Source organism: Triturus cristatus, chromosome 7, assembly GCF_964204655.1.
Source record: "Triturus cristatus chromosome 7, aTriCri1.1, whole genome shotgun sequence".
Lineage (NCBI taxonomy): Eukaryota > Metazoa > Chordata > Amphibia > Caudata > Salamandridae > Triturus > Triturus cristatus.
Genome location: NC_140590.1, coordinates 1,015,903,631 through 1,015,923,323, shown reverse-complemented (window position 1 = coordinate 1,015,923,323; position 19,693 = coordinate 1,015,903,631). Strand labels below are relative to the sequence as shown.

General features: G+C 48.1%; 1 protein-coding gene across 3 annotated transcripts in view; it reads left to right on the top strand.

Annotated features, from left to right (window-relative positions):
- Positions 1-19,693, top strand: part of SEPTIN8 (septin 8) — a 311,451-nt gene that overhangs the window by 196,151 nt on the left and 95,607 nt on the right. For all 3 annotated transcript variants that reach the window (XM_085618057.1, XM_085618055.1, XM_085618056.1), the window contains exon 5: positions 9,812-9,973. In XM_085618057.1, coding sequence (XP_085474183.1) covers positions 9,812-9,973 — 162 coding nt within the window. The remainder of the gene's footprint in view (positions 1-9,811; positions 9,974-19,693) is intronic.

The following is a 19,693-nucleotide window of genomic DNA, read 5'->3' as shown; positions in this document are numbered from 1 at the left end:
TGGAATGCGGCCCGAGCGATCGCCAGTGGCTAAGATTAATTCAAGCATTCCATTCATCACTGTGCTCTTTGATGCCTATAGTGTGACTGGGATGCCCCGGCGTGGGTCACATGCTCATTGCGCCGCTTGATTTAAGCTCTACCTGGCTGATAATCCGGTCCTCGGTTGCTTGTGTTCTGGTTCGGTGACAACCTATCCTGGCAGTTCAGACTGAACTGTCCCCATAAGGATCAGGGTCAAGGCTGATTTGCATATGGCTGGGTCTAAACTGAAGTGGCATGGTGGATGAAAAACGATGGATTGGAATGTGGCCCGAGCGGTCACCAGTAGCTAAGGTTAGTTCAAGCATTCCATTCATCACTGTGTTCTTTGATGCCTATAGTGTGACTGTGGGTGACATGCTCATTGCGCCGCTTGATTCAAGCTCTACCTGGCTGATAAACCCATATTAAGAGCAAATGTTCTGGTTCGGTGACGACCTAGCCTGGCAGTTCAGACTGAACTGTCCCCATAAGGATCAGGGTCACGGCTGATTTGCATAGGACTATGTCCAAAGTGAGGTGGCGTGGTGGACAAAAAACTGTGGATTAAGATGCGGCCTGCGCGATCGCCGGTGGCTGAGATAATTCAAGCATTCCATTCATCACTGTGTGTTTTTGGTGGAAGTTGTTAGTCATAAATGTTATGAGGTTTTTTCTCTGACAGTGGAGTCCTTTGTCCAGATTTAGGTGGTCTTGGAACATTATGGATTATGTGCGGCAGAGCATTTGTCGGGAAAGAGAGTAATGCAGATGGCATCGATTGTGTTTAAAATTGTGTTTTACAGAAAAATGTGGCATCATTAAAACACATTAAAAACACACTCTTCTACACATCATAGGAATTTTGTTTCAATTGCAATTGTTAATTCAGTCGGCATATGTAAAATAAAGTGTGAAAAGGCCTATTAGTCGTCATTATTAAAGCCCAAAATATAAACCCAATAAAAATATTCCATAGTATGCTTGCCTCTTCAAAAAAAGAGTTAGCACAATAGGCCATAAATTTCCTCTTAACTAACTTCATGAAGCGAATGCAGCCATATGTATGCATTAAAAAAAATATGAACGGTTGATCACCCCTGAAGGTCGGGGGCCTGCAGACAGGCGGGAAAGAGGAAGTGTTTTTTTTTCATATTCTTCCCAATGAACACCGGGTGTCTGGTAGGCAAGGGGAACAGTCTAGCAAAGTTGTGCTTCCTTCACAGACAGTCCTGTTTTGGGACATTTCATCCAGTGCATGCGGAAACAGGATGTGTGTTTTTTTTGGCTGCGCTCATTATGGAATGTTTAGGGGTTTGCTTTACAATGCGTTTCTTTGCTGCGCCAACCCTTGAAGGTTCAGTGCTCTCGGTTTCATCACCTCTTACGCGCTCATTGTCATTTAGAGGCATAGTGTTTTTCTTGTTATAACGAACTGGTCACTTGTAGAAATTATTGCAAAATACAGCAATTAATACTGCGTAATACAAGCATTTAGCTCATTTATAAGACCGTGCATTTCTAAACGGCTCAAAAGAATGGGGTCCAAAGAAGTAAAGTTATTTGCTCAGAATTATTCAAGTTGTTTAAGTATGGAAACCCAAATTTGAAATCCGGTAGGACCAGGGTCACCAATGTAGTCACTGGCTGTCTTGTTTATAATCTCAACAGGACAGTACCATTTCAAGGGCTGATGGGTTTGTAACCGAGCCAGTCGTGTGGTCGACTGTGACCTTCCCTTGCTCCACAATTACCCATATCTGTTTCTTTTTATTTCACTTTTCATCATATGTGGTGTCTTAAGATATTGTGAGATACTATGCAGTTTTTTTGTTACTATTATATCATGTTAGATAGTTGTGTTTGTGTATTTAAGTAAAGTTTGCGTGTGTTTTTTTTATGTCTTGAAAAATTTTGCTTCAGGCTTTTTGTAGTTAATTGAGTTTGTACTTGTATTTGTAAGAATTTTCATTATAAATGCATTTTGTCAGTCTTCCGTGGTTGAATTTGTCTGTTTTTGCATGCTCGGTTTATTTACTGTTATGATTACTTTTAAGTTTTGTGTGATCCGATGCCTACTAGGACCGTGTTGTATTTTTTCATTTGCAAATGTAATTCACGGTCAGTTAAGGATTCATAGGCACCCTCATTTTGCAATTTTTTTACATGTTAGACTTTGCATTTTTAAATGTTAAATTATTGTTGACGGAAACCATACCATTTAATGTTTTTCATTTTTTTTTGTTTTGCTGAGCACGTAGAGTTTTATAGAACACTCTGCAGAGCTCTTTTATCTGAATGTATGAATGTCTTTTCTGTGCACATTTGTGTAGTGTTGCGCATGGTTTAGTGTCTGGTGTTTACTGATGGGTATTCGGTCCACGAGGTACAGGGTCTGAATATAGTACAGAGGCGTATTAGATCTGTTTTGAGCACCAGTGATGTTTTTTAAGTTCTGCCGCGTGCACACTTACTAAACTTATATACTGATATTGCAGTTTGTACGGCAGTGTCTCCTATAGATGTGTAGTATTTGAGATTCAAAGACGGGTTCATATGCACAAGTTTCTGAATGGGAATGTGTTCTTGTTGGGCGGTGTATAAGTACAGATTCTTGCATGTCCTTGTCTGTTTTTATTTTAATCTAGTAGATTTGTGTAGTACAGTGATCTTCACACTTTTTAATGCTGCGCCACCCAGGTGAAAAAAATTAATCGGGCCCCCAAAGAATTTGTCACAATCTTAAATTGGCAATATTTAAATATATCTAGACTTATTTAAACACTGCAGTTAAGATCTGTTACCATTTTAAAAATGCAATCGAATACATGATTACCAAACATACTATTCTGGCCGAGCAGTCTTTACGAACATGTACAAGTATCCACAGTGTGATATTAGAAGTGGGGGTGTTTTGAAGTATATTTGGAGTCCCTTCCCTTTTGACAGCTACTCCCAGCTACGATGTAAATGAAACCTGTTACTGATGGCCCATTACAGAGCGTCTTAATGCCGCTAACTTTTTCCAGCTTAAAACAAAGCACTGTTATCAGCATAATGCTTCTTTTGGCCAGACCGTGGCACCCCTTTGGGGGGCCCGGCCCCCGTTTTGAATACCCCTGGTGTAGCGCATGGCTACTTGGAGGCTTCCCAGTGCTGAATCAAACCAGTAGATCAGAGTCCGTCCTGCTAGGATCTTAACAGAGGAAGAATCGAGAAAAGCCATGTCTTTAGGCCTTCCTGGAGGTCAATTTAGAGTCCGACTGAAGCAGTGTTAGAGGCAAGGAGTTCCAGAGTCTAGATGCCAGAAATTTAAAGGAGCGGCCACGCCATCTGGATCTACAAATACTGAACGTAGTTGCGAGAGAACAGGGGGCTGACCATGGGGATCTACTCGATGGTAAGGTTCAACCAGGGTGAAGAGTATTTGACGCCCCTTCCTGTGCAAAGCCCTGTAGGTGATTCACAGACATTTACATTGAACTCATTGCTTCCTTAGGCAGCCAATGAAGGTCAGCCAAGGCCCTCCTTGTGGATTGGTGCCTTGGAGTTTTGAAGAGGAGGTGAGCAGTGGCATTTTGGATCATTTGTAGCTCCTTCTTAACATAACAAGGGGACCCTAAATATATGGAATTCCCGTAATCCAGCCGGGATATTATCAAGGCCTGGATAACGAGTGTCTGTGCTAGAGGGGGCAAAAGGTCTAGCACTTTCCTCAGAAGTCTGAGAATGCCGAAGCATTTTCCAGCTAGCGAGTTTGCCTGTTCTTCGATTGTAAACCTATCATCTAACCAGATGCCTAGACTTTTTTAAAACTTATTTTTATTTAAACTACTGCTTTGTTAGTCAAAGAAATATTAGTATTCTACATACTGGTAGTCTGCCAAAGGGCACTCAACATAGTTTACAGTGTAATTTGCATGATACATCCGGGTTTGCTCACATCTTTTATGTCTACTGTCCGCATGTAGCTAATTACAATAATACAAATTATAGGACTCATACAGTATAAGGGATAAAACCAAATCCCTCCCCCCCCCCCCTGCAACTCCCCTCAGAGTAGCGTAGCAGTGACAGGTGACGGAGTTCACTTTAAGTATTGGAAACACCATTTGTCGTGCTGATATTAAAAAACAATAAATAAAATGTAATTTTTTTTTTTAAAGTATTGGAAACACCAATCTGTTAATAATCCATTTAGTTGGGACCAACAATCACTCAGGGGTTAGTCGACTGGTGTGGGAGGAGGGGGCCCTACCACGTAGTGATAGCTGACTCCCTTGTGCATGTGTGTCTGTGTTATCCCCTATTTCTGTATGTGGCACGGAGGTGCCCGGACATATTCCTTGTGTGGCATCGGATTCAAATTCTAACAGCAAGGCAAGTGTTTAAAAACCCTTCCAACACGTGTCCACAGTATTCTAGATCCCGTTTGGAGTGTTCATCTGTGCAGACTATTTTTGAACGACCCTCCTCCGCCACCCCCCACTCCTGCATGTCGGATAGCCATGTGTCAAATTTGGTGGGAAGAATTTGAGTCCAGTGTATTGCTATACAACGTTTTGCTAATCCAAGGCCTTGGAGATTGAATTTGTGTCTGGTGCATATTCCCTATTTTGGTATCGGGATTATCCCCAATAGACACTGTTTAACCATCTGTTCTATTCGAACTGCTGTGGTGGTGCGGAGTATCTGAATAATCTGATTCCAGTATCTTTGTAGCCTGACAAAGGTCCAAGTCATATGCAAGAACGTGGCAGGGTCTGGGGCAGTGTCAGATGCCTAGACTTTTTATTTTATTTTTTGGGGTTGCGGAAGCTCCTAGACACAGGGGAAAGGCTCTCTCGTAGCCTCTTTATTTCCTAACAGCATGAGCTCCGTCTTATCCCGGTTTAGTTTGAGTGAGCTATTGGCCATCCAGTTGGCTACCTTTTTGAGACAGGGGACAAGTTGATTGGGGTTAGATCCTTGTTCTGGAGTGATCGATGCAACTGATTGTGCATCGTCAACATACAACACTATAGACAGGCTGTTAGAAACTGGGTAGCCTGGTGCGGAGCGGGTAGGCCACACTCCAGGGCATTGTGTAAAGCATCTGCGCAGCACACTCACAGGCGACACACCAGGCACACTACAAAAAGGAGGCCACAACAGGTAATGTGAAAATAACTTGTGTATTGTGGAATAAACACATCAGAATGTAATCACAGTTGCATATACATTGTTCCAACCGGCACTGGGTAGCAATTTACACGGGGATTATTTACAGGACAGCGCCAATCAGGGCTGCTGCCAAAACCATCGCTCGTACAAAGGGATGAAGGTAAGTAAAGTCCATCAATAATAAATGTATCTCCGCCAATAACCTCTGGCAAGATCGTGCATTTAGCGTCAATGCAATAAATATTAGACATAAACCTAAAGCAGCAATACATTAACACAAGGCATAACTTTAGGCATGACAACCTCATTCGGCCTGAAGACATAACCATTAGCATTAGGCATAGTATGCAGAACACCAACACTGTACACATTAGTGGCAGAACATTAGGTATCAACCTCAGGCCTAGACCAGCCGTGTAGGCATTAGGGAAAAAGCATTATGCATCTTATTGGCGTAAGTCCTATGGCAGAAGAAAATCCCAGTAGGGCTAGGCATAGATCACACTAGTATAAATCACATGAGCATTAGGCATAACTGAACCCAGCATGGCATAGCAGTAGTATTAGGCATCAGACGCCCTAGGTCCCAAACCATCAGAGTAAGCCTTAAGGGAGAAACATTATCAGCATAACTGCAACATCAGCCTAAGCTACACTATGCATGTATAAATGCCCTTCTCATAACATTGGCGGTACACTTTATGTAAATACCCCTGGGCATGAAGTGTAAACCCACCAGCAATGAACAAAACATATTCTGCATAATCACATGACAGTAGGCGTAGCCCTAGTAGGTCAGGCATGGAGGCACATTATGCATAGAAATAGGCATAACCCTCATTGACAGTGGGTATCAGGCACCTAATGCACACAAAGCCATCTAGGTAAACATTAGGCATCCTTACATTAGGCATAGGAATACCTTCGTAGGTAGAAAACACACTATACCACCAGCCAGTAGGGCACCATGGAAATACCGAACATCAGTGCCCCCTACGCTACAGATTGGTCCTTGGCGCCACTGCCCCTGGGGAGGGAGCACTCCCTCTGGATTCGCTGGAGCCCCCCTAGTGGGACTCTAAGGTTCAATAATGCCCCCAAGAAGAAACGTTGCAGCGGGCCGCAACTGCGGCGCCGCTGGGTAGCCAAAACAGACACTGGCCTCTCACCCCTGTGGTCCGAGGCGGGGGCAACACCACAAGGGGAGTAAATCACAAGAGGCTCAGCCCCACTCACCACTCCTTGGGGGCTGAGCCAAGTAGTCAGCAGCCGTCCGCTGCAGCCTCCGAGCGGCGATCTCTCCTCGAACGCTGGAGCGGCCCGCCGTCCTGCGGGGCCACTCAGGACCCACTGGCCTGACTGCTCGGGTGCCTAGCGAGCACCACACTGGGCCTCCTGAAGCCCCCACTCACTGGGGCTGTCTCAGGTCTCCGCTGGCCTCTCGCTGCAGCCGACACCTCGTTGGACTTCACTTGGGCCCCCTCCTGGGACCCAGGACTTCAGTGTGGAGGCCGCCGGCTACGAACTTCCTGCTTCCTCCGTGGCGGGATTCCCTGGTGGTGCTCCCGCCGGCGCCAATGGCAGCACGGCTCCCCTGACGTCAGCGAGGGAGCACGCGTGGTGATCTGCGGCGATTCCTCTGCGCGGCAATGAGGGTAGGCTCCCTCCTACGTAAAGCACCCTGCTGGGTGGGCACCCGCTGTCTTCAATAATGCATAAAGCGGGGTAGGCTCCCGTTGAAGTTTACAGCAGGCAGTTCTCCCGGGCAGCACGGCGTCTCTCCTTTTTCTTGCCCCGGGCTGCGGCGGTGTTTTGCGCTAAGCTTAAAGTGCGGGGTGGGCACCTGCTGTTTTTAAAGTCACCAATGCGGCGTGGAGCAGTCGCGAGCGAGATACATCATGCGGGGTGGGCTCCCGCTTTTAGCAAGCACACAGGTGGGATCCCCACGCCGGGGATCCCCTTGGGAATCACACAGCAGCTGGGCAGGCTCCCGCTGTATGTCTAGAACAAGCAGCTCTCCCTGACAATTTACATATAGCGCTCATGAGGCGCTAAGCAGCAGGAAAGTTCTTGGGGGCTTGGATAGTGCTGCAGCCCTCCCAAGGCGCTAGGCAGCCGGAAGGGCACAGTCACTAATGGAACAAAGTTGTAGCGCTTCCCAGGTGCTAGGTCCCACCAAGTAAAGCTGCAGCCCTCACAAGGCGCTAGGGAGGCAGGCAAGTATAGTCACTGGAGATATAGCGCTCATGGGGCGCTAGGGGCCAGGAGACAATTAATGCAGGGCGAGTTCAGCAGGCAGTAGGGCAGCTCACCAGACCTGAAGCAGCAGTTCCTAGGAACAGTCATCCTCCATTACGATGGCCATCCTGCTAGCGCAGCAGTCTCCACTCCAGCAGAGTCTCTCACTAGCCCTGTGGACAGTAGAGGGGAACAGATGGGCACAGGGGCCAGCACGCAGGCCCTTGCGGCGGTACCTCCTGGCAGAGTGTCCCCTCTCGATTAAGTCCACGCTCAGTCTGAGCACATGGAGGCACAGCCCCCCTATATATACCCCCCTCACCCCACCTACCAGAAAGGGCCAGAACCTCCTGGAAGGCTCCTGGCAGTTCCAGTCCCAACTGTCACTGTGGGGGAGGTGTAGAGCACCCGGTCACTTCGAACACTAGACCGCCAACCCACCGCAGGCAGGCGGCACACAGCAATGGCGTCCATTTTAAAAGTGAAGTTACTGCAATGGTGGAAATAAAGGTGCGTACACCATTGCACAGCATTTATTATTTTTTTCTTACACCACACACCGCATATACATTTCCTACCATGGGGGAGATGTCCCCTAAAAGGGGGAGGGGGTTTCCTAATATACCTATGTAAGGCTGAAAGCACACACACTTGGCACTGCTAACCAGCACTAAAGTGTCCAACGTCCTACAACAACTCCTACCACAACAGCAAAAAGGTTAGGGGGAAGGCGAAAAAGTTCGGGATGACCCTGCAAGCAGGGCCAGGTCCAACACAGGCATAAGGACTGGACTAGTTTTGCAAGAGGGCACAGATAAATGTTGAACAGAGTTGGACTCAATGTGGAGCCCTGAAGTACTCAACATTTCAAGGACCGGATGTCACAAAAACATACTTGGTCCCACACCTGAAAAGTTCTGTCCTTGAGGAAGGATTTAAGCCATTGCAACGCAGTGTCCCCTATCCCCACTTTGGCGAGCCTCTCGACAAGTGTTGTGTGGTCCACTGTGCTGAAGGCTGCGCTGAGATCCAGGAGTAGGACTGCAACTGTAGCACCCTGATCAAGAAGTTGTCTAAGGTCTTTAGTTATAGCTAACAGTGCCCTCTCAGTACCATGTAATGGTCTGAATTCAGTTTGGGTGAAATTAAGGTTTTTAGATTCTAAGAACATGGTGAGATGGTGACTAATATGTTTCTCCAAACGTTTGGATGTACCTGGCAGCAGGAAGATGGGCCTATAATTTCCCAGACACGAGGGATCGAGATTTGTTTTTTTCAGCAGGGGCTGAACCTCATGTTTCCATTTTTTTGGGGGGACTATGACATGTATTCGATCTGTGTGTAGTTATGTGATTATTTGAGATAATGTTCTGAGTTAGGATAAAAATGACTCGTATTCTGGCCAAGGGCTGGTGCACAAATATAACTTTGATCGTTTTGCATTTTTTGTGTGTGCAAATGGCTTGATCATTAATTAGGTCTCGCCTGCAGACAGTTTTTAGCTGTCCATTGTTGAAAGACCTATGGTTGGCTCTTTTGTCCGTCTCTTTTGATTTCTTCTTAAGATAGTTTCCCTTCCTCTTTAGGTCGAGCCTAGAACCAGCGCGCATGCGCTGCTCTGTTCTGCGAGAGTAATTGTAGAGGAGTAGGGAATAGAAGCCCCGCCCACTCTCTGCTCATATTTGCCATTGGCTTGTCATTGTCCATACTAAATGCTGGCTTCAGATTCATCAATAGACTTGTTAGTCCCTCCTTAGTACCGCCTCCTCTTCATTTATCACCTTCCATGGTGACTGGCCGCTTTACTTCGGTTATTACAAGGTACATGTTATTTAGACTGTGAGCACTATTTTCTTTAATGAGGTTCTCCTACTGCAGGCACGACATGCTTTGGTGCCTTCTTTACTCCGCCCCCCCCTTCTGTTGTCGTGCCTTCTCCCCCTGCCCTGCCGTTGTCCCTGCCTTCTCCCCCCACCCTCCCGTTGTCCCTGCCTTCTTGCCCCCACCCACCCTCCCGTTGTCTGTTTTGTTTGTCCCGCCACCAGAGCACAGCTTTTTACCTTCGTTTTGATTTAGAGCACCAAGATGGGTGATCACCAAGCCATCTTAGAACAATAACCAAGGCATAGTGGGAACGTTCTAAGTTAATGATTCATCACTTTCTTATTGAAAGTGCCATGTAACCTTAAGTATGATATGTTAGTAGAACTCAATATATGTAAATGCGTGTGTGAATGTAGGTGTCTGTACGTGTAGGTATCTGCTTGACTTTGTGTGTTTGACTAAGGAACAGGATACTTTCGCTTTCATGTCCTTTAATGTATAATGTTTAACAGCTTTTATTGCTGGCTGGTGAGTAAAATTTTATTTTCTTGTTGTTTTCTTAACAGGTGAATATAATCCCGATCATTGCCAAGGCAGATACCATCTCGAAGAGCGAATTACACAAGTTTAAAATTAAAATAATGAGTGAATTGGTCAGCAATGGGGTTCAGATTTACCAGTTCCCTACAGACGATGATGCAGTTTCGGAGATCAATTCTGTAATGAACGTAAGTAACATAACCTTACTGAGCATAGGCCATTTATGTGATTAACAGGCAAAAGGGCAGCCCTCAAAGGGATGATGTGAGGATTGCATGCAAGAACACTCTTCGTTTACTAATAAAAAAGGTCATTTGCATCCAGGTTCTTTCATTAATACCGAAATAACTCCAAACTCAAAGACTATATAAATGGCAGACCTGATCTATAAGCCACGAGTAGTAGCCATGAATATAGGCCCTAGGCAGGAAACTACTTGTGGATTTAATTTTGCAATGTAAAAATTCCTTTAGAATATAGATTGTGATGTATGAGTAAGGGTTTGAATTGGATGCCTTAGGAAATAGTAAGACATTGAAATGCGGAGAGAATAAGGTGTAACGGCCAGAGCTGGTGACTTTGTAAATGGGAACCAGGTTTGAGTTACGGTGTTGGCTCAACATCCTGTGATTCTGGCCAAATCACTTAATCTCCCCGTGCCCACAAAAAAGAAAGCGTCCTTGTATAATGTAAGTGGGGCTCATTTAAAGCGCTCTATATAAAGCGCTATATACAAATGCAAAAAAGAATGCAAACAGATTACCTAGTGAATTGCACCTTTAACAATGCACTCTGCTCTGACTGGACCATTCTTCCAAAACTCTAAATTATAGTACATTTAATTTGCAATATTGTGGTACCCTGTGAAAGTAGTGTGAGCAATCACTATATCGAGATTACAGGTTTATCCCTGAAGGGATTTAAATTCGCTTGAGGTTTATCTCAAGAGTAAAGTGTAATGGACCAGAGATATGCCAGCTTTCAAATTCCAAGAGAGAAAGGAACAAAATCAGAGGTAACAAAATTCATCATGACTGTAATAATCGACTGTAAGAGTTCTGTATTTGGTAATACCCAAACGGTGGGTTCTGTGTCATTCTCCAGCATTTACTTTTCCAAATAGTTTGTCATGGTTTTCTCTCTTGTGAATGCAAAACCAGTTCTTTGAACCAATTTACCTTTTCTTTTTACATTCATCTAAACAAATTATTCTGTTTAGCCATTGGACCAAACATTAAAACACTGCTGCTTGTTACAGTGCAGTATCCTCTTTACCATGAGAAGTCTGTGAAGATTAGAAGAGATTCAAGGACAGTTCCTAAACTCTTTAAAATGCAAATCCATTGTAGCCAGTCGTCTTCGGTTGAGCATTAGCTTGAAATTAGTTCTCATCTAGAAAGGTGCACTGGCACAATGGCTTCTAAATTGAGCTTCTGCAATGGCATGGTATGCTTTGTATTTGCTGAGCGAACTCTGTTTCACTTGCCTTGAACCCCTTAAGAGACTTCTGTCCTCATGATGTTCACAGGAGATGCTGAAATTTTCTCAAATAACACGAAGACTCTGGATTCTTTAACTTTAGCAAGAAGTGACTGTGAGGTTCCGTTGCACTTATGCGTACTGTGTTGACGAACTAGGACACTTGTGGAGCTGGGTTTAAATACATCATTTGAACCAGATCGACCTCCATTTCATATTGCGCTACTTCAGCATCAATTACAGTACCTCAAACACATCTACCAATGTGTTGGAACACTGGGAATGTGATGTTCTTAATCTGTGACAAACAGAACAGTAAATAAAATCCCTGCTACGCCTTGTTTGAAGTTTGAGCCAAACTGCAGGTGTGTTTTACGAGGAAGCCCATCCTTCTCTTAACTAGATGATTCGATTTGTACACACAGACTATAAAAAAACCTACGTGTCATGGCTTCACTGCCTAGCGTCCGATCTTGGCTATCTTGGGACTCTTTCTTAATGTGCCTCCTCGACTGTTTCTCTCCTGCATACGACTTGATCTTATAAATTCTGCGTGAGTGCCTGTCCCATAGAGCGGACATCGCAGGTTTAAATACAGATTGCTCTTTGATGTTCTTGACACAGTGGTGCAGTTTTATGCTCTTTTCACACTGCATGATTTGGGGGTCTGACTTGATCTTATGAGCCCTAATTTAGTAGTAGGAAAGGTGGTCTAATATACCTAGTTATCCCCGAGATGTCCTGAACGTGCTGATTTGTTGTGGAAACAGTTGGTTTTATTCAGACATGGACAATATATATTGGCAGTTCAAGTAAAACTGTCTCCAAAACTACAGCAGAATTTGACAAATGTTATAGGTGGTGCCTCAACTGATAGTGACTAAAATACCAATGAGATTGGTTATACTACTTTCGACCTATTATTAATTTAGTTAGGTTACTCTGGTCTGCTGGGCATATATTGGTTAGTCAGTTGATGACATTCCCTGTACCTCTTTCAAAACACTGTGGGAGTGTTTTGGTCGCTGGGGGTAGGATGTCAGAATGGAAGTAGAGAACCCTAGTATGTAGTACAAAACACCATGTTACGGCTGATGCCATCGTGCCCCGGTATGAACACGTAATAATCACGCATCTGTTCGCCATTTGCAACAACCAAGCAAGTTTAGGTTGCCCTGGAATGATCAATTGTTAAAGCGTGAGTTGGTGAAGCAGACTATTGTAAGTTTAGATCTCTGATAAAGATGAGAGGATAAGAATTGTGACTAAGTTTAAAACAAAATCGATTTGGGGTTCAAGATATGATTTTTGCCTTACAATGTGGTAGTGTCATATGTAGAATTAATGTGAAGATTGTTGCTTGATTAAATGAGATATAGTTTGTGTAGCTTCTTTCCATAGTAAGCCCAGGGAAAATAAAGAGCATAGTCAATTAAATATCACAATGAAGTAATGATGTCGGTAGGTAAAGGACACTAACACCAGGTTGGCACCAAGTGAAATGGGATGACCATTGTCTTACAGTAATACAGATGGTGGAGTTCTTCCTGCAGAGGTCTGTATGCTACATACAGACTGAATCCAAGATGGCTGACTCAAACATTTAACCCATCTGAGGTCATTAATGTAAGTAGCATTGTTGTAGGTCAGGTGTGGCCAACATGTAGACCAGTGGTCTACGAAGCCCCGATCAGCGCCAACCAGCCCAGTTGATTCAGATATGCTGATAAAATCTGTTTACCCTGCTAGATGCTGATGTGTGTGAGCCTCAGTGCACCCCATTAACCTGGTCCTCTCACAGACCTTCCCCACCACCAACCAACCACTTACCCTCCCAGTTTGCATTCCATTCAGAGCCATAGCACCAATATCCAACACAACTGCAACCAACTCGATACAGTTCTCCACTTGCAGAAATCTATGGGACACCAAGCCCAATTCAGTTTGGTCCAGCCACTGCACAAAACAGGCCAATTATAGCTGTATCACCACTCATCCTGTCCGCAGTGACTGGAGCCAGACTGTAACTTGGCTTCACACTACTCTTGCCCTCACCGCGCACTCAGTCTACCTCCTAGGCTGACCAACCAGCCCTCCACCCGAGTCATCCAAGAGGAATCACAAAATCCTCACAATTCCATCGTACAGGACTATCCCAATAGGCTAGATCCCAAAACCATCTCTAGGCCTCCTACCCCCACATGAATGCCACATCCATACAGAACTCAATGTAAATGTCTGGATTGATGAACTTGGCTTTGGCACCATGATCAACTCCTATCGTATTACCTCTGCTACCTTTAGCCAGACTCCTGTAGCTCTTCTTTTCCCATCCATCCTGTTCCCTAGCCGGATACAGTACCCCATAATGAGCTCAGAAGGGGGGACTACAAAGAACTTTCCACCCCCCACCCCTGTACCTTAGCAGGCTCTCCAGCATCCACCACCCCATAGAGCGGTACTCTGTGGCACTATAGGTTACCCATTCCACAGTGCAGTCTGCTACCCCAACCAGTTTGTAGTGAAGGTGCTCTAGTGTTCCACACCCCACATCTCTAACATAGCGCTAAGAACCTTCTTGTCTGAAGCAAAGACTACTGTCCAATGCCACTCAAACTACTCTTCTGCTGGAAGGAAAACGTCACTGAGGGATTGACACAGGCCCAGCCTACAAAGTATCACGCTGGACCCATTTCACATTAGCGAAGATCCCACCATCTGCAGACCAGATGCTGAACTCCCTGTATCTCTCCCCACTCCCTGCCTGCAGCAACCACAAAGTGTCTCTCCTCTGGAGGCCTTTCCCATACCAGCTCACAGAATATCCTTTGGATTACTGTTTCACCTTCGTTTTCATCACCCCCTATTCCGACTACCCACAGAGCTCATGGGCCAAGCAGTCTCTCTGTCTGCGGCTCATTGACCAAAGATCTCTGTACATCCTCCAACTACGCAGCATCACACCGCTCTGCTTCCCTGAATCCCCAGAGCTGTAATGAGCCTGCAGCTACCACAGATCAGCTTTTAGAGCTCATTCACTCCATGCTCATCCTGTGAATCCTTGTTGCAGCACAGAGTTGACTACTCCGGCAGAGCCACCCCTCTCGATATTGCACCTCTAAACGTCCCATCACTTCATCCACATAAATTGTATTAGATGGTACTTGGGTCAAGGTTTCAAAGTCAGTCGCACACTTAGGTTCCAGGGAAATTTTGTGGGCTTGGCTCCCAAAGTGATTGATGGATCAGAGTTGAAGACAGTTATGTTGACCATGATGCCAAAGGGTAACTTTTACTTTGTTGATGTTTCAGAGGGATTGTTTTGACTGTGATCCCAGCACAGGTGTTGACTGGAGTTCTAAATATGGTTGTTGACCAGAGCTCTAGAGGGTGGCATGGACTGAGCCAGTGTACAAAGAGGGCTGTCGGTGGAGGTTTCGGAGGTCAGCATAGAACAGACCCATGCTCCATAAATTGCTCTGGTTGGACAGGGGCTTAAGGGGAAAATTGATCTAGCAAATACCTTTTCCCAATGGGACTACACCACGGTCTATGCTTCAGATGTATGGTGTAGTAGTAGGAATGAGGGTTTGCACTTAACAGATGGTACAATCTTAGCTGTATGTAATTCACATGACTGACCAGGATTTTGCGGGAATAACAGGCTTTTTTTTAATGGAACACAGACTAGCAGTGGGTAAAGATCCAAGGATTCAGCATGGGGTAATGAGGATCAGGCTTGCATTAGACAAGAGTGCATTAATCAGGCCAGCGTTGGGTGGATGCATAGATGGAACTGAATTCTTCCATCCTCGGTTTGCCAAACAGGGATGAAAAGGGCCAGTGAACGTACCTAAAATAGCCTGGTGCGTGGTTCAATATCAATGTTGTGCTTCTTTAAAGCAAACTTCCTAGTTGTTAATACACCATGTGGCCATCATGTTTGTGTTGAAACACAAGTATTAGCAATTCAATAAATTAGTTATAGCAGTCCTTTTAAAGGCAACGTAAGTGCTGAAACAAATCTGAGTTTGACAACTAGCTGGAGTGCATCGCGGCTGAATCAAACCACGGCCAAATCAATGCTTTATTTATGGACCTTGACTAGATTAATTCTTGTCAAACGAGATCCACAGACCCCCATGAAACTTTTTTCACTGGAAAGTGTGAATCATGCTTAACAGGAATGAATGGAGTCAAGGTTCATAAATAAGGCCTTGATTCGGCAGTGTTCTACGAAGGTGTGATATATAGGCTGGAATTGAACATGATTTTTTTTTTTTGTATGTTGGAGTCTAAAATGTATGCATCTAAAATTCATATCAGACTTTCTAATTTTCAATAAATGGAACCAGAGTAAATTAAGGACCTTCAGTTGTTGTGCACTGTGTGGCATTCCACAGTACATCATGATGCAAAGTCATAAATTGGAAATTTGTGTCTGGTCGGAACTGGACGTGCTAGTCTTCTGCCCTTTGGACAATGGCTAACTACTTTCTGCACCTAGAGTCTGAGTGGTACAATGACCTTTTATTGTGGGGGCAGAGGCACAAGATAGTCTGGCGACTACCCAATGAGGATTGATCTATTTTCCCTGACCGAGGGGGTGGGGATCACTTGCAAATGACCCGAGTGGAAAAGGGGTTGGTTCATCAAAATATTATGACGGATATGACTTTGAAGCCAGCTTCAAGCTGCTACTTTACCTGTGTCATTGAGTAGGTCCCTTCTTCATATGCACGTGCTTTGAGGTCCTGATCCTTCATGTTTTCCGGGTCTGCCTTGAATAACTTTTGCATGCACAATCTGAAAGAAACACGTTAGTTAGATTCCTCACCTTAGAATATCCCCAGGCGTCAGACTGGATCCGGAAGATTTTTCGTCAGCAATACCCCTTGCGCGTCGCTAGGCGTCGTCTGCGGCTCCGCGTCCGTCGTCGGCGTCGTGCGCCGGGATGACGTCGTCGGAGTACTTAGACGCCGCCCTCGCGCGCTGACGTCAGTTCTTCTTTTTTCCGCGCCAGTAAGCGCAGATCCGGGAGAGCTACCCCTTTTAGTCTTTTTTGACTAAATCTTTTTGATCATTTTTGATCCTTGTCTGTCGACATCTGGTGCCGGTAGGATGCCTGGGTTCAAGGCTTGTGAAGATTGTCATCGACTGATGTCGGTGACCGATCACCACCGCCGGTGCCTCTACTGTTTAGGCCTCGACCACGACGCGGAGTCGTGCAACGACTGTCAGGCCCTGACTTCGAAGGCTAGGCGGGAGCGGTCCCGCAAGCTTCTCGAGCTTCGCCACTCGGCTCCGCGTCGTGCGCGATCCCGGTCCAGGAGGAGGTCCAAGGATCGCTCGCGGAGCCCTAGCCGACGCCACCATCGCTCGTCGGGCTCCAAGTCGTCGGGTAAGTCCAAACACTCTAAGAAGTCCAAGCGGCGACATCGCTCTTCGGACTCCCCTCGCCGGTCGCGCGACTCGGCCGAGGGTCCAAGTGGTTCCACCCCCGCGGCTCCGGCGGAGCCGCAGGTGCCGCGTCCGCCCCCATACCTTCCGGTCCCTGGGGCTGACGCGGCGCCGGCGGAGATCAGTGCCTTCCTCTCGGCCATGAGGAGCCTGGCCCCGCCGTCGACGCCCGCTGACGCGCCTTCGGGCCCCGCGGACTCGACTGGGCGACCTCGCGTGCCGGCGGCTCCGGCCCCGGCGCCGTCGACGACTCCGGTCTCGACGCCGCAGGTCCCCGCGGGGCCCTTGCCTGGGCCCCAGTCGACGCCGGTTGACCTTGTCACTCCTCCACTGGCGCCGACGCCTGAACCACCGACGCAGTCACCGGCGCCACCGACGCCGACGCCTGTGACGCCGACGCCCCGGTTTAGCCCTCATCCGGACCCGACGCCGGCACGGCGTCCGCCGACGCCGCATCCGACGCCGCTTGAGTCCTACCATCTCTACAGTCCGGTTCCGATCATTCCTCCTGTTTATCAGGAATCGGAAGAAGGGGGCGACTGGGAGGGGTTCGAGGACCCTCTGGCTGTTCAGTCACAGCTTTCTCAGGACTGGGCAGATGAACTGGGGGAGACCAGCGGGCTGGACACCTCGCCAGACGCTGGATTCACTTCTCCTCCGACCGTGGCTTCGGAGGAGGGTGCAGCATTTTCTGTGGTGCTGCGCAAGGCGGCTGAGGCCCTTGGGCTCGAGTTGCCTGCCGTGGCTGTGAGGACCAACATCCTCACTGAGGTGCTTCAAACCTCAGCAAGCTCCACTGAGCCTCTGCTGCCGTTCAACGAGGCCCTCACTGACGTTCTGCAGGGCACCTGGTCCAAGCCCTCCACAGTTCCTCCTGTGGATCGGAACGTTGCCAGGCGCCACCGCCCTGCTCCGGGCGACCCCAGTTTCCTGTCCCAACACCCCACCCCCGAGAGTCTGGTTATCCAGGCCTCTACTTCCCAATCCTCCTTCCCGACCGCTCCGCCGGACCGGGATTCCAAGAGACTCGAGCAGTTTGGCAAGAAACTGTTCTCGTCCCTTAGTTTGGGCCTGCGGTCCTTAAATACCGCCTGTTTCTTGGACCGTTATTCCCATTCCCTGTGGGATACGGTGGAGGACGTGCTGCCCCTGTGTCCGGAGGAGGTCCGGACGCGTCTTACCCAGGCTTTGGCCGATGGGAGGGATGCGGCACGGCACGCCATAAGATGTGGGCTTGACACCAAGGACTCGCTAGGTCGGGCGATTTCCACCACGGTGGCGCTCCGCCGCCACGCCTGGATGCGGTCCACGTCATTTTCCGGGGATGTCCAGAACACCCTCATGGACATGCCCTTTGATGGCACTCGCCTGTTTGGTGAGAAGGCGGACAGTGCGCTGAACCGTTTTAAGGACTCCCGGGCTACGGCCAAGTCCTTGGGCCTCTCGGCTCCGCGGGCGCACACCTCCGCTTTTCGCCCCTTTCGTGGCCAAGGAAGGGGCGCCTCCTCACGTCCGCAAAGCCACCAGCCGCAGAACCAACCTGCGCGCGGTCGCGGACGTGGCTTCCGCCGTGGCGGAAATGGAGGCCGACGTGGTCAGCCCACATCCACCCCGGCAGCATCCGCCTCAAAGCCTTCCTAGTCCGAGCTTTCAGGCCCATACCACGCCAGTGGGCGGCAGAGTTCGCCATCACCTGCTCCACTGGCGGTCCATAACATCGGACAGGTGGGTGCTGCAAATCGTCCGAAGGGGCTACTCCCTCCCCTTCGAGACGACCCCTCCAGCCATGCCACCGCAGCACCACCGTATCTCGGGGGATCATTTGGATCTTCTCCGCGAGGAAGTTTCGGCTCTCTTGGCCAAGGGGGCCGTCGAGCGCGTTCCGAGTCCAGAAGTAGGTCGTGGTTGTTATTCCCACTACTTTCTGGTTCCCAAGAAGGGCAAGGGGGGCCTGCGCCCTATCTTGGACCTCCGGAACGTCAATGCCTTCCTCCGAAAAGAAAGGTTCAAGATGCTAACGTTGGCTCAGGTTTTAGCTGCCCTAGACCCTGGAGACTGGATGGTAGCGTTGGACTTGCAGGACGCATATTTCCATATCCCCGTCCTGCCGGCCCACCGGCGTTACCTGCGGTTCACGGTGGGCCAAGAGCACTTTCAGTTTACCGTGCTCCCCTTCGGCCTCACCAGTGCCCCTCGGGTGTTCACGAAAGTGATGGCGGTGGTCGCAGCTCATCTGCGCAGATCAGGGGTCCCAGTCTTCCCCTATCTCGACGACTGGTTGTTGAAGGCGGGCTCGCCCCAGGCAGTCGTCTCCCACCTTCAGACTACGGCGGATCTCCTGCATTTGCTGGGGTTTTCCATCAACGTGCCGAAGTCACACTTGAGTCCCTCTCAGAAGCTCCTCTTCATCGGAGCGGTTCTCGATTCGGCGCAGTTCCGGGTCCATCCTCCGGAACAGCGGGTCCGGGATATACAGGCCCTGATTCCCATCTTTCGGCCTCTATCCCGGGTTTCGGTCAGGCTAGTGTTGCGGCTTCTGGGGCTGATGGCCTCCTGCATCCTACTAGTGCATCACGCCAGGCGGCGCATGCGGGCTCTGCAGTGGGACCTGAAGTTTCAGTGGGCCCAGCATCACGGCAACCTGTCCGACCATGTCTTGATCTCGGAGGGTACTGCACAGCAGTTGCAGTGGTGGCTCACGGACCGCGAGTGGGTCAAGGGCAAGAGCCTCTCCCTTCCCCAACCGGAGCATGTCGTAGTGACGGATGCGTCCCTCCTGGGATGGGGTGGCCATATGGGAGAGGCGGAGATCAGAGGCCTCTGGTCTCCGGCGGAGTCTCGTCTCCACATCAACCTGTTGGAGTTGAGAGCGATCCGGCTTGCACTGAAAGCCTTCCTTCCCTCTGTCAGGGGAAGTGTCGTGCAGGTGTTCACGGACAACACCACCGCCATGTGGTACTGCAACAAAC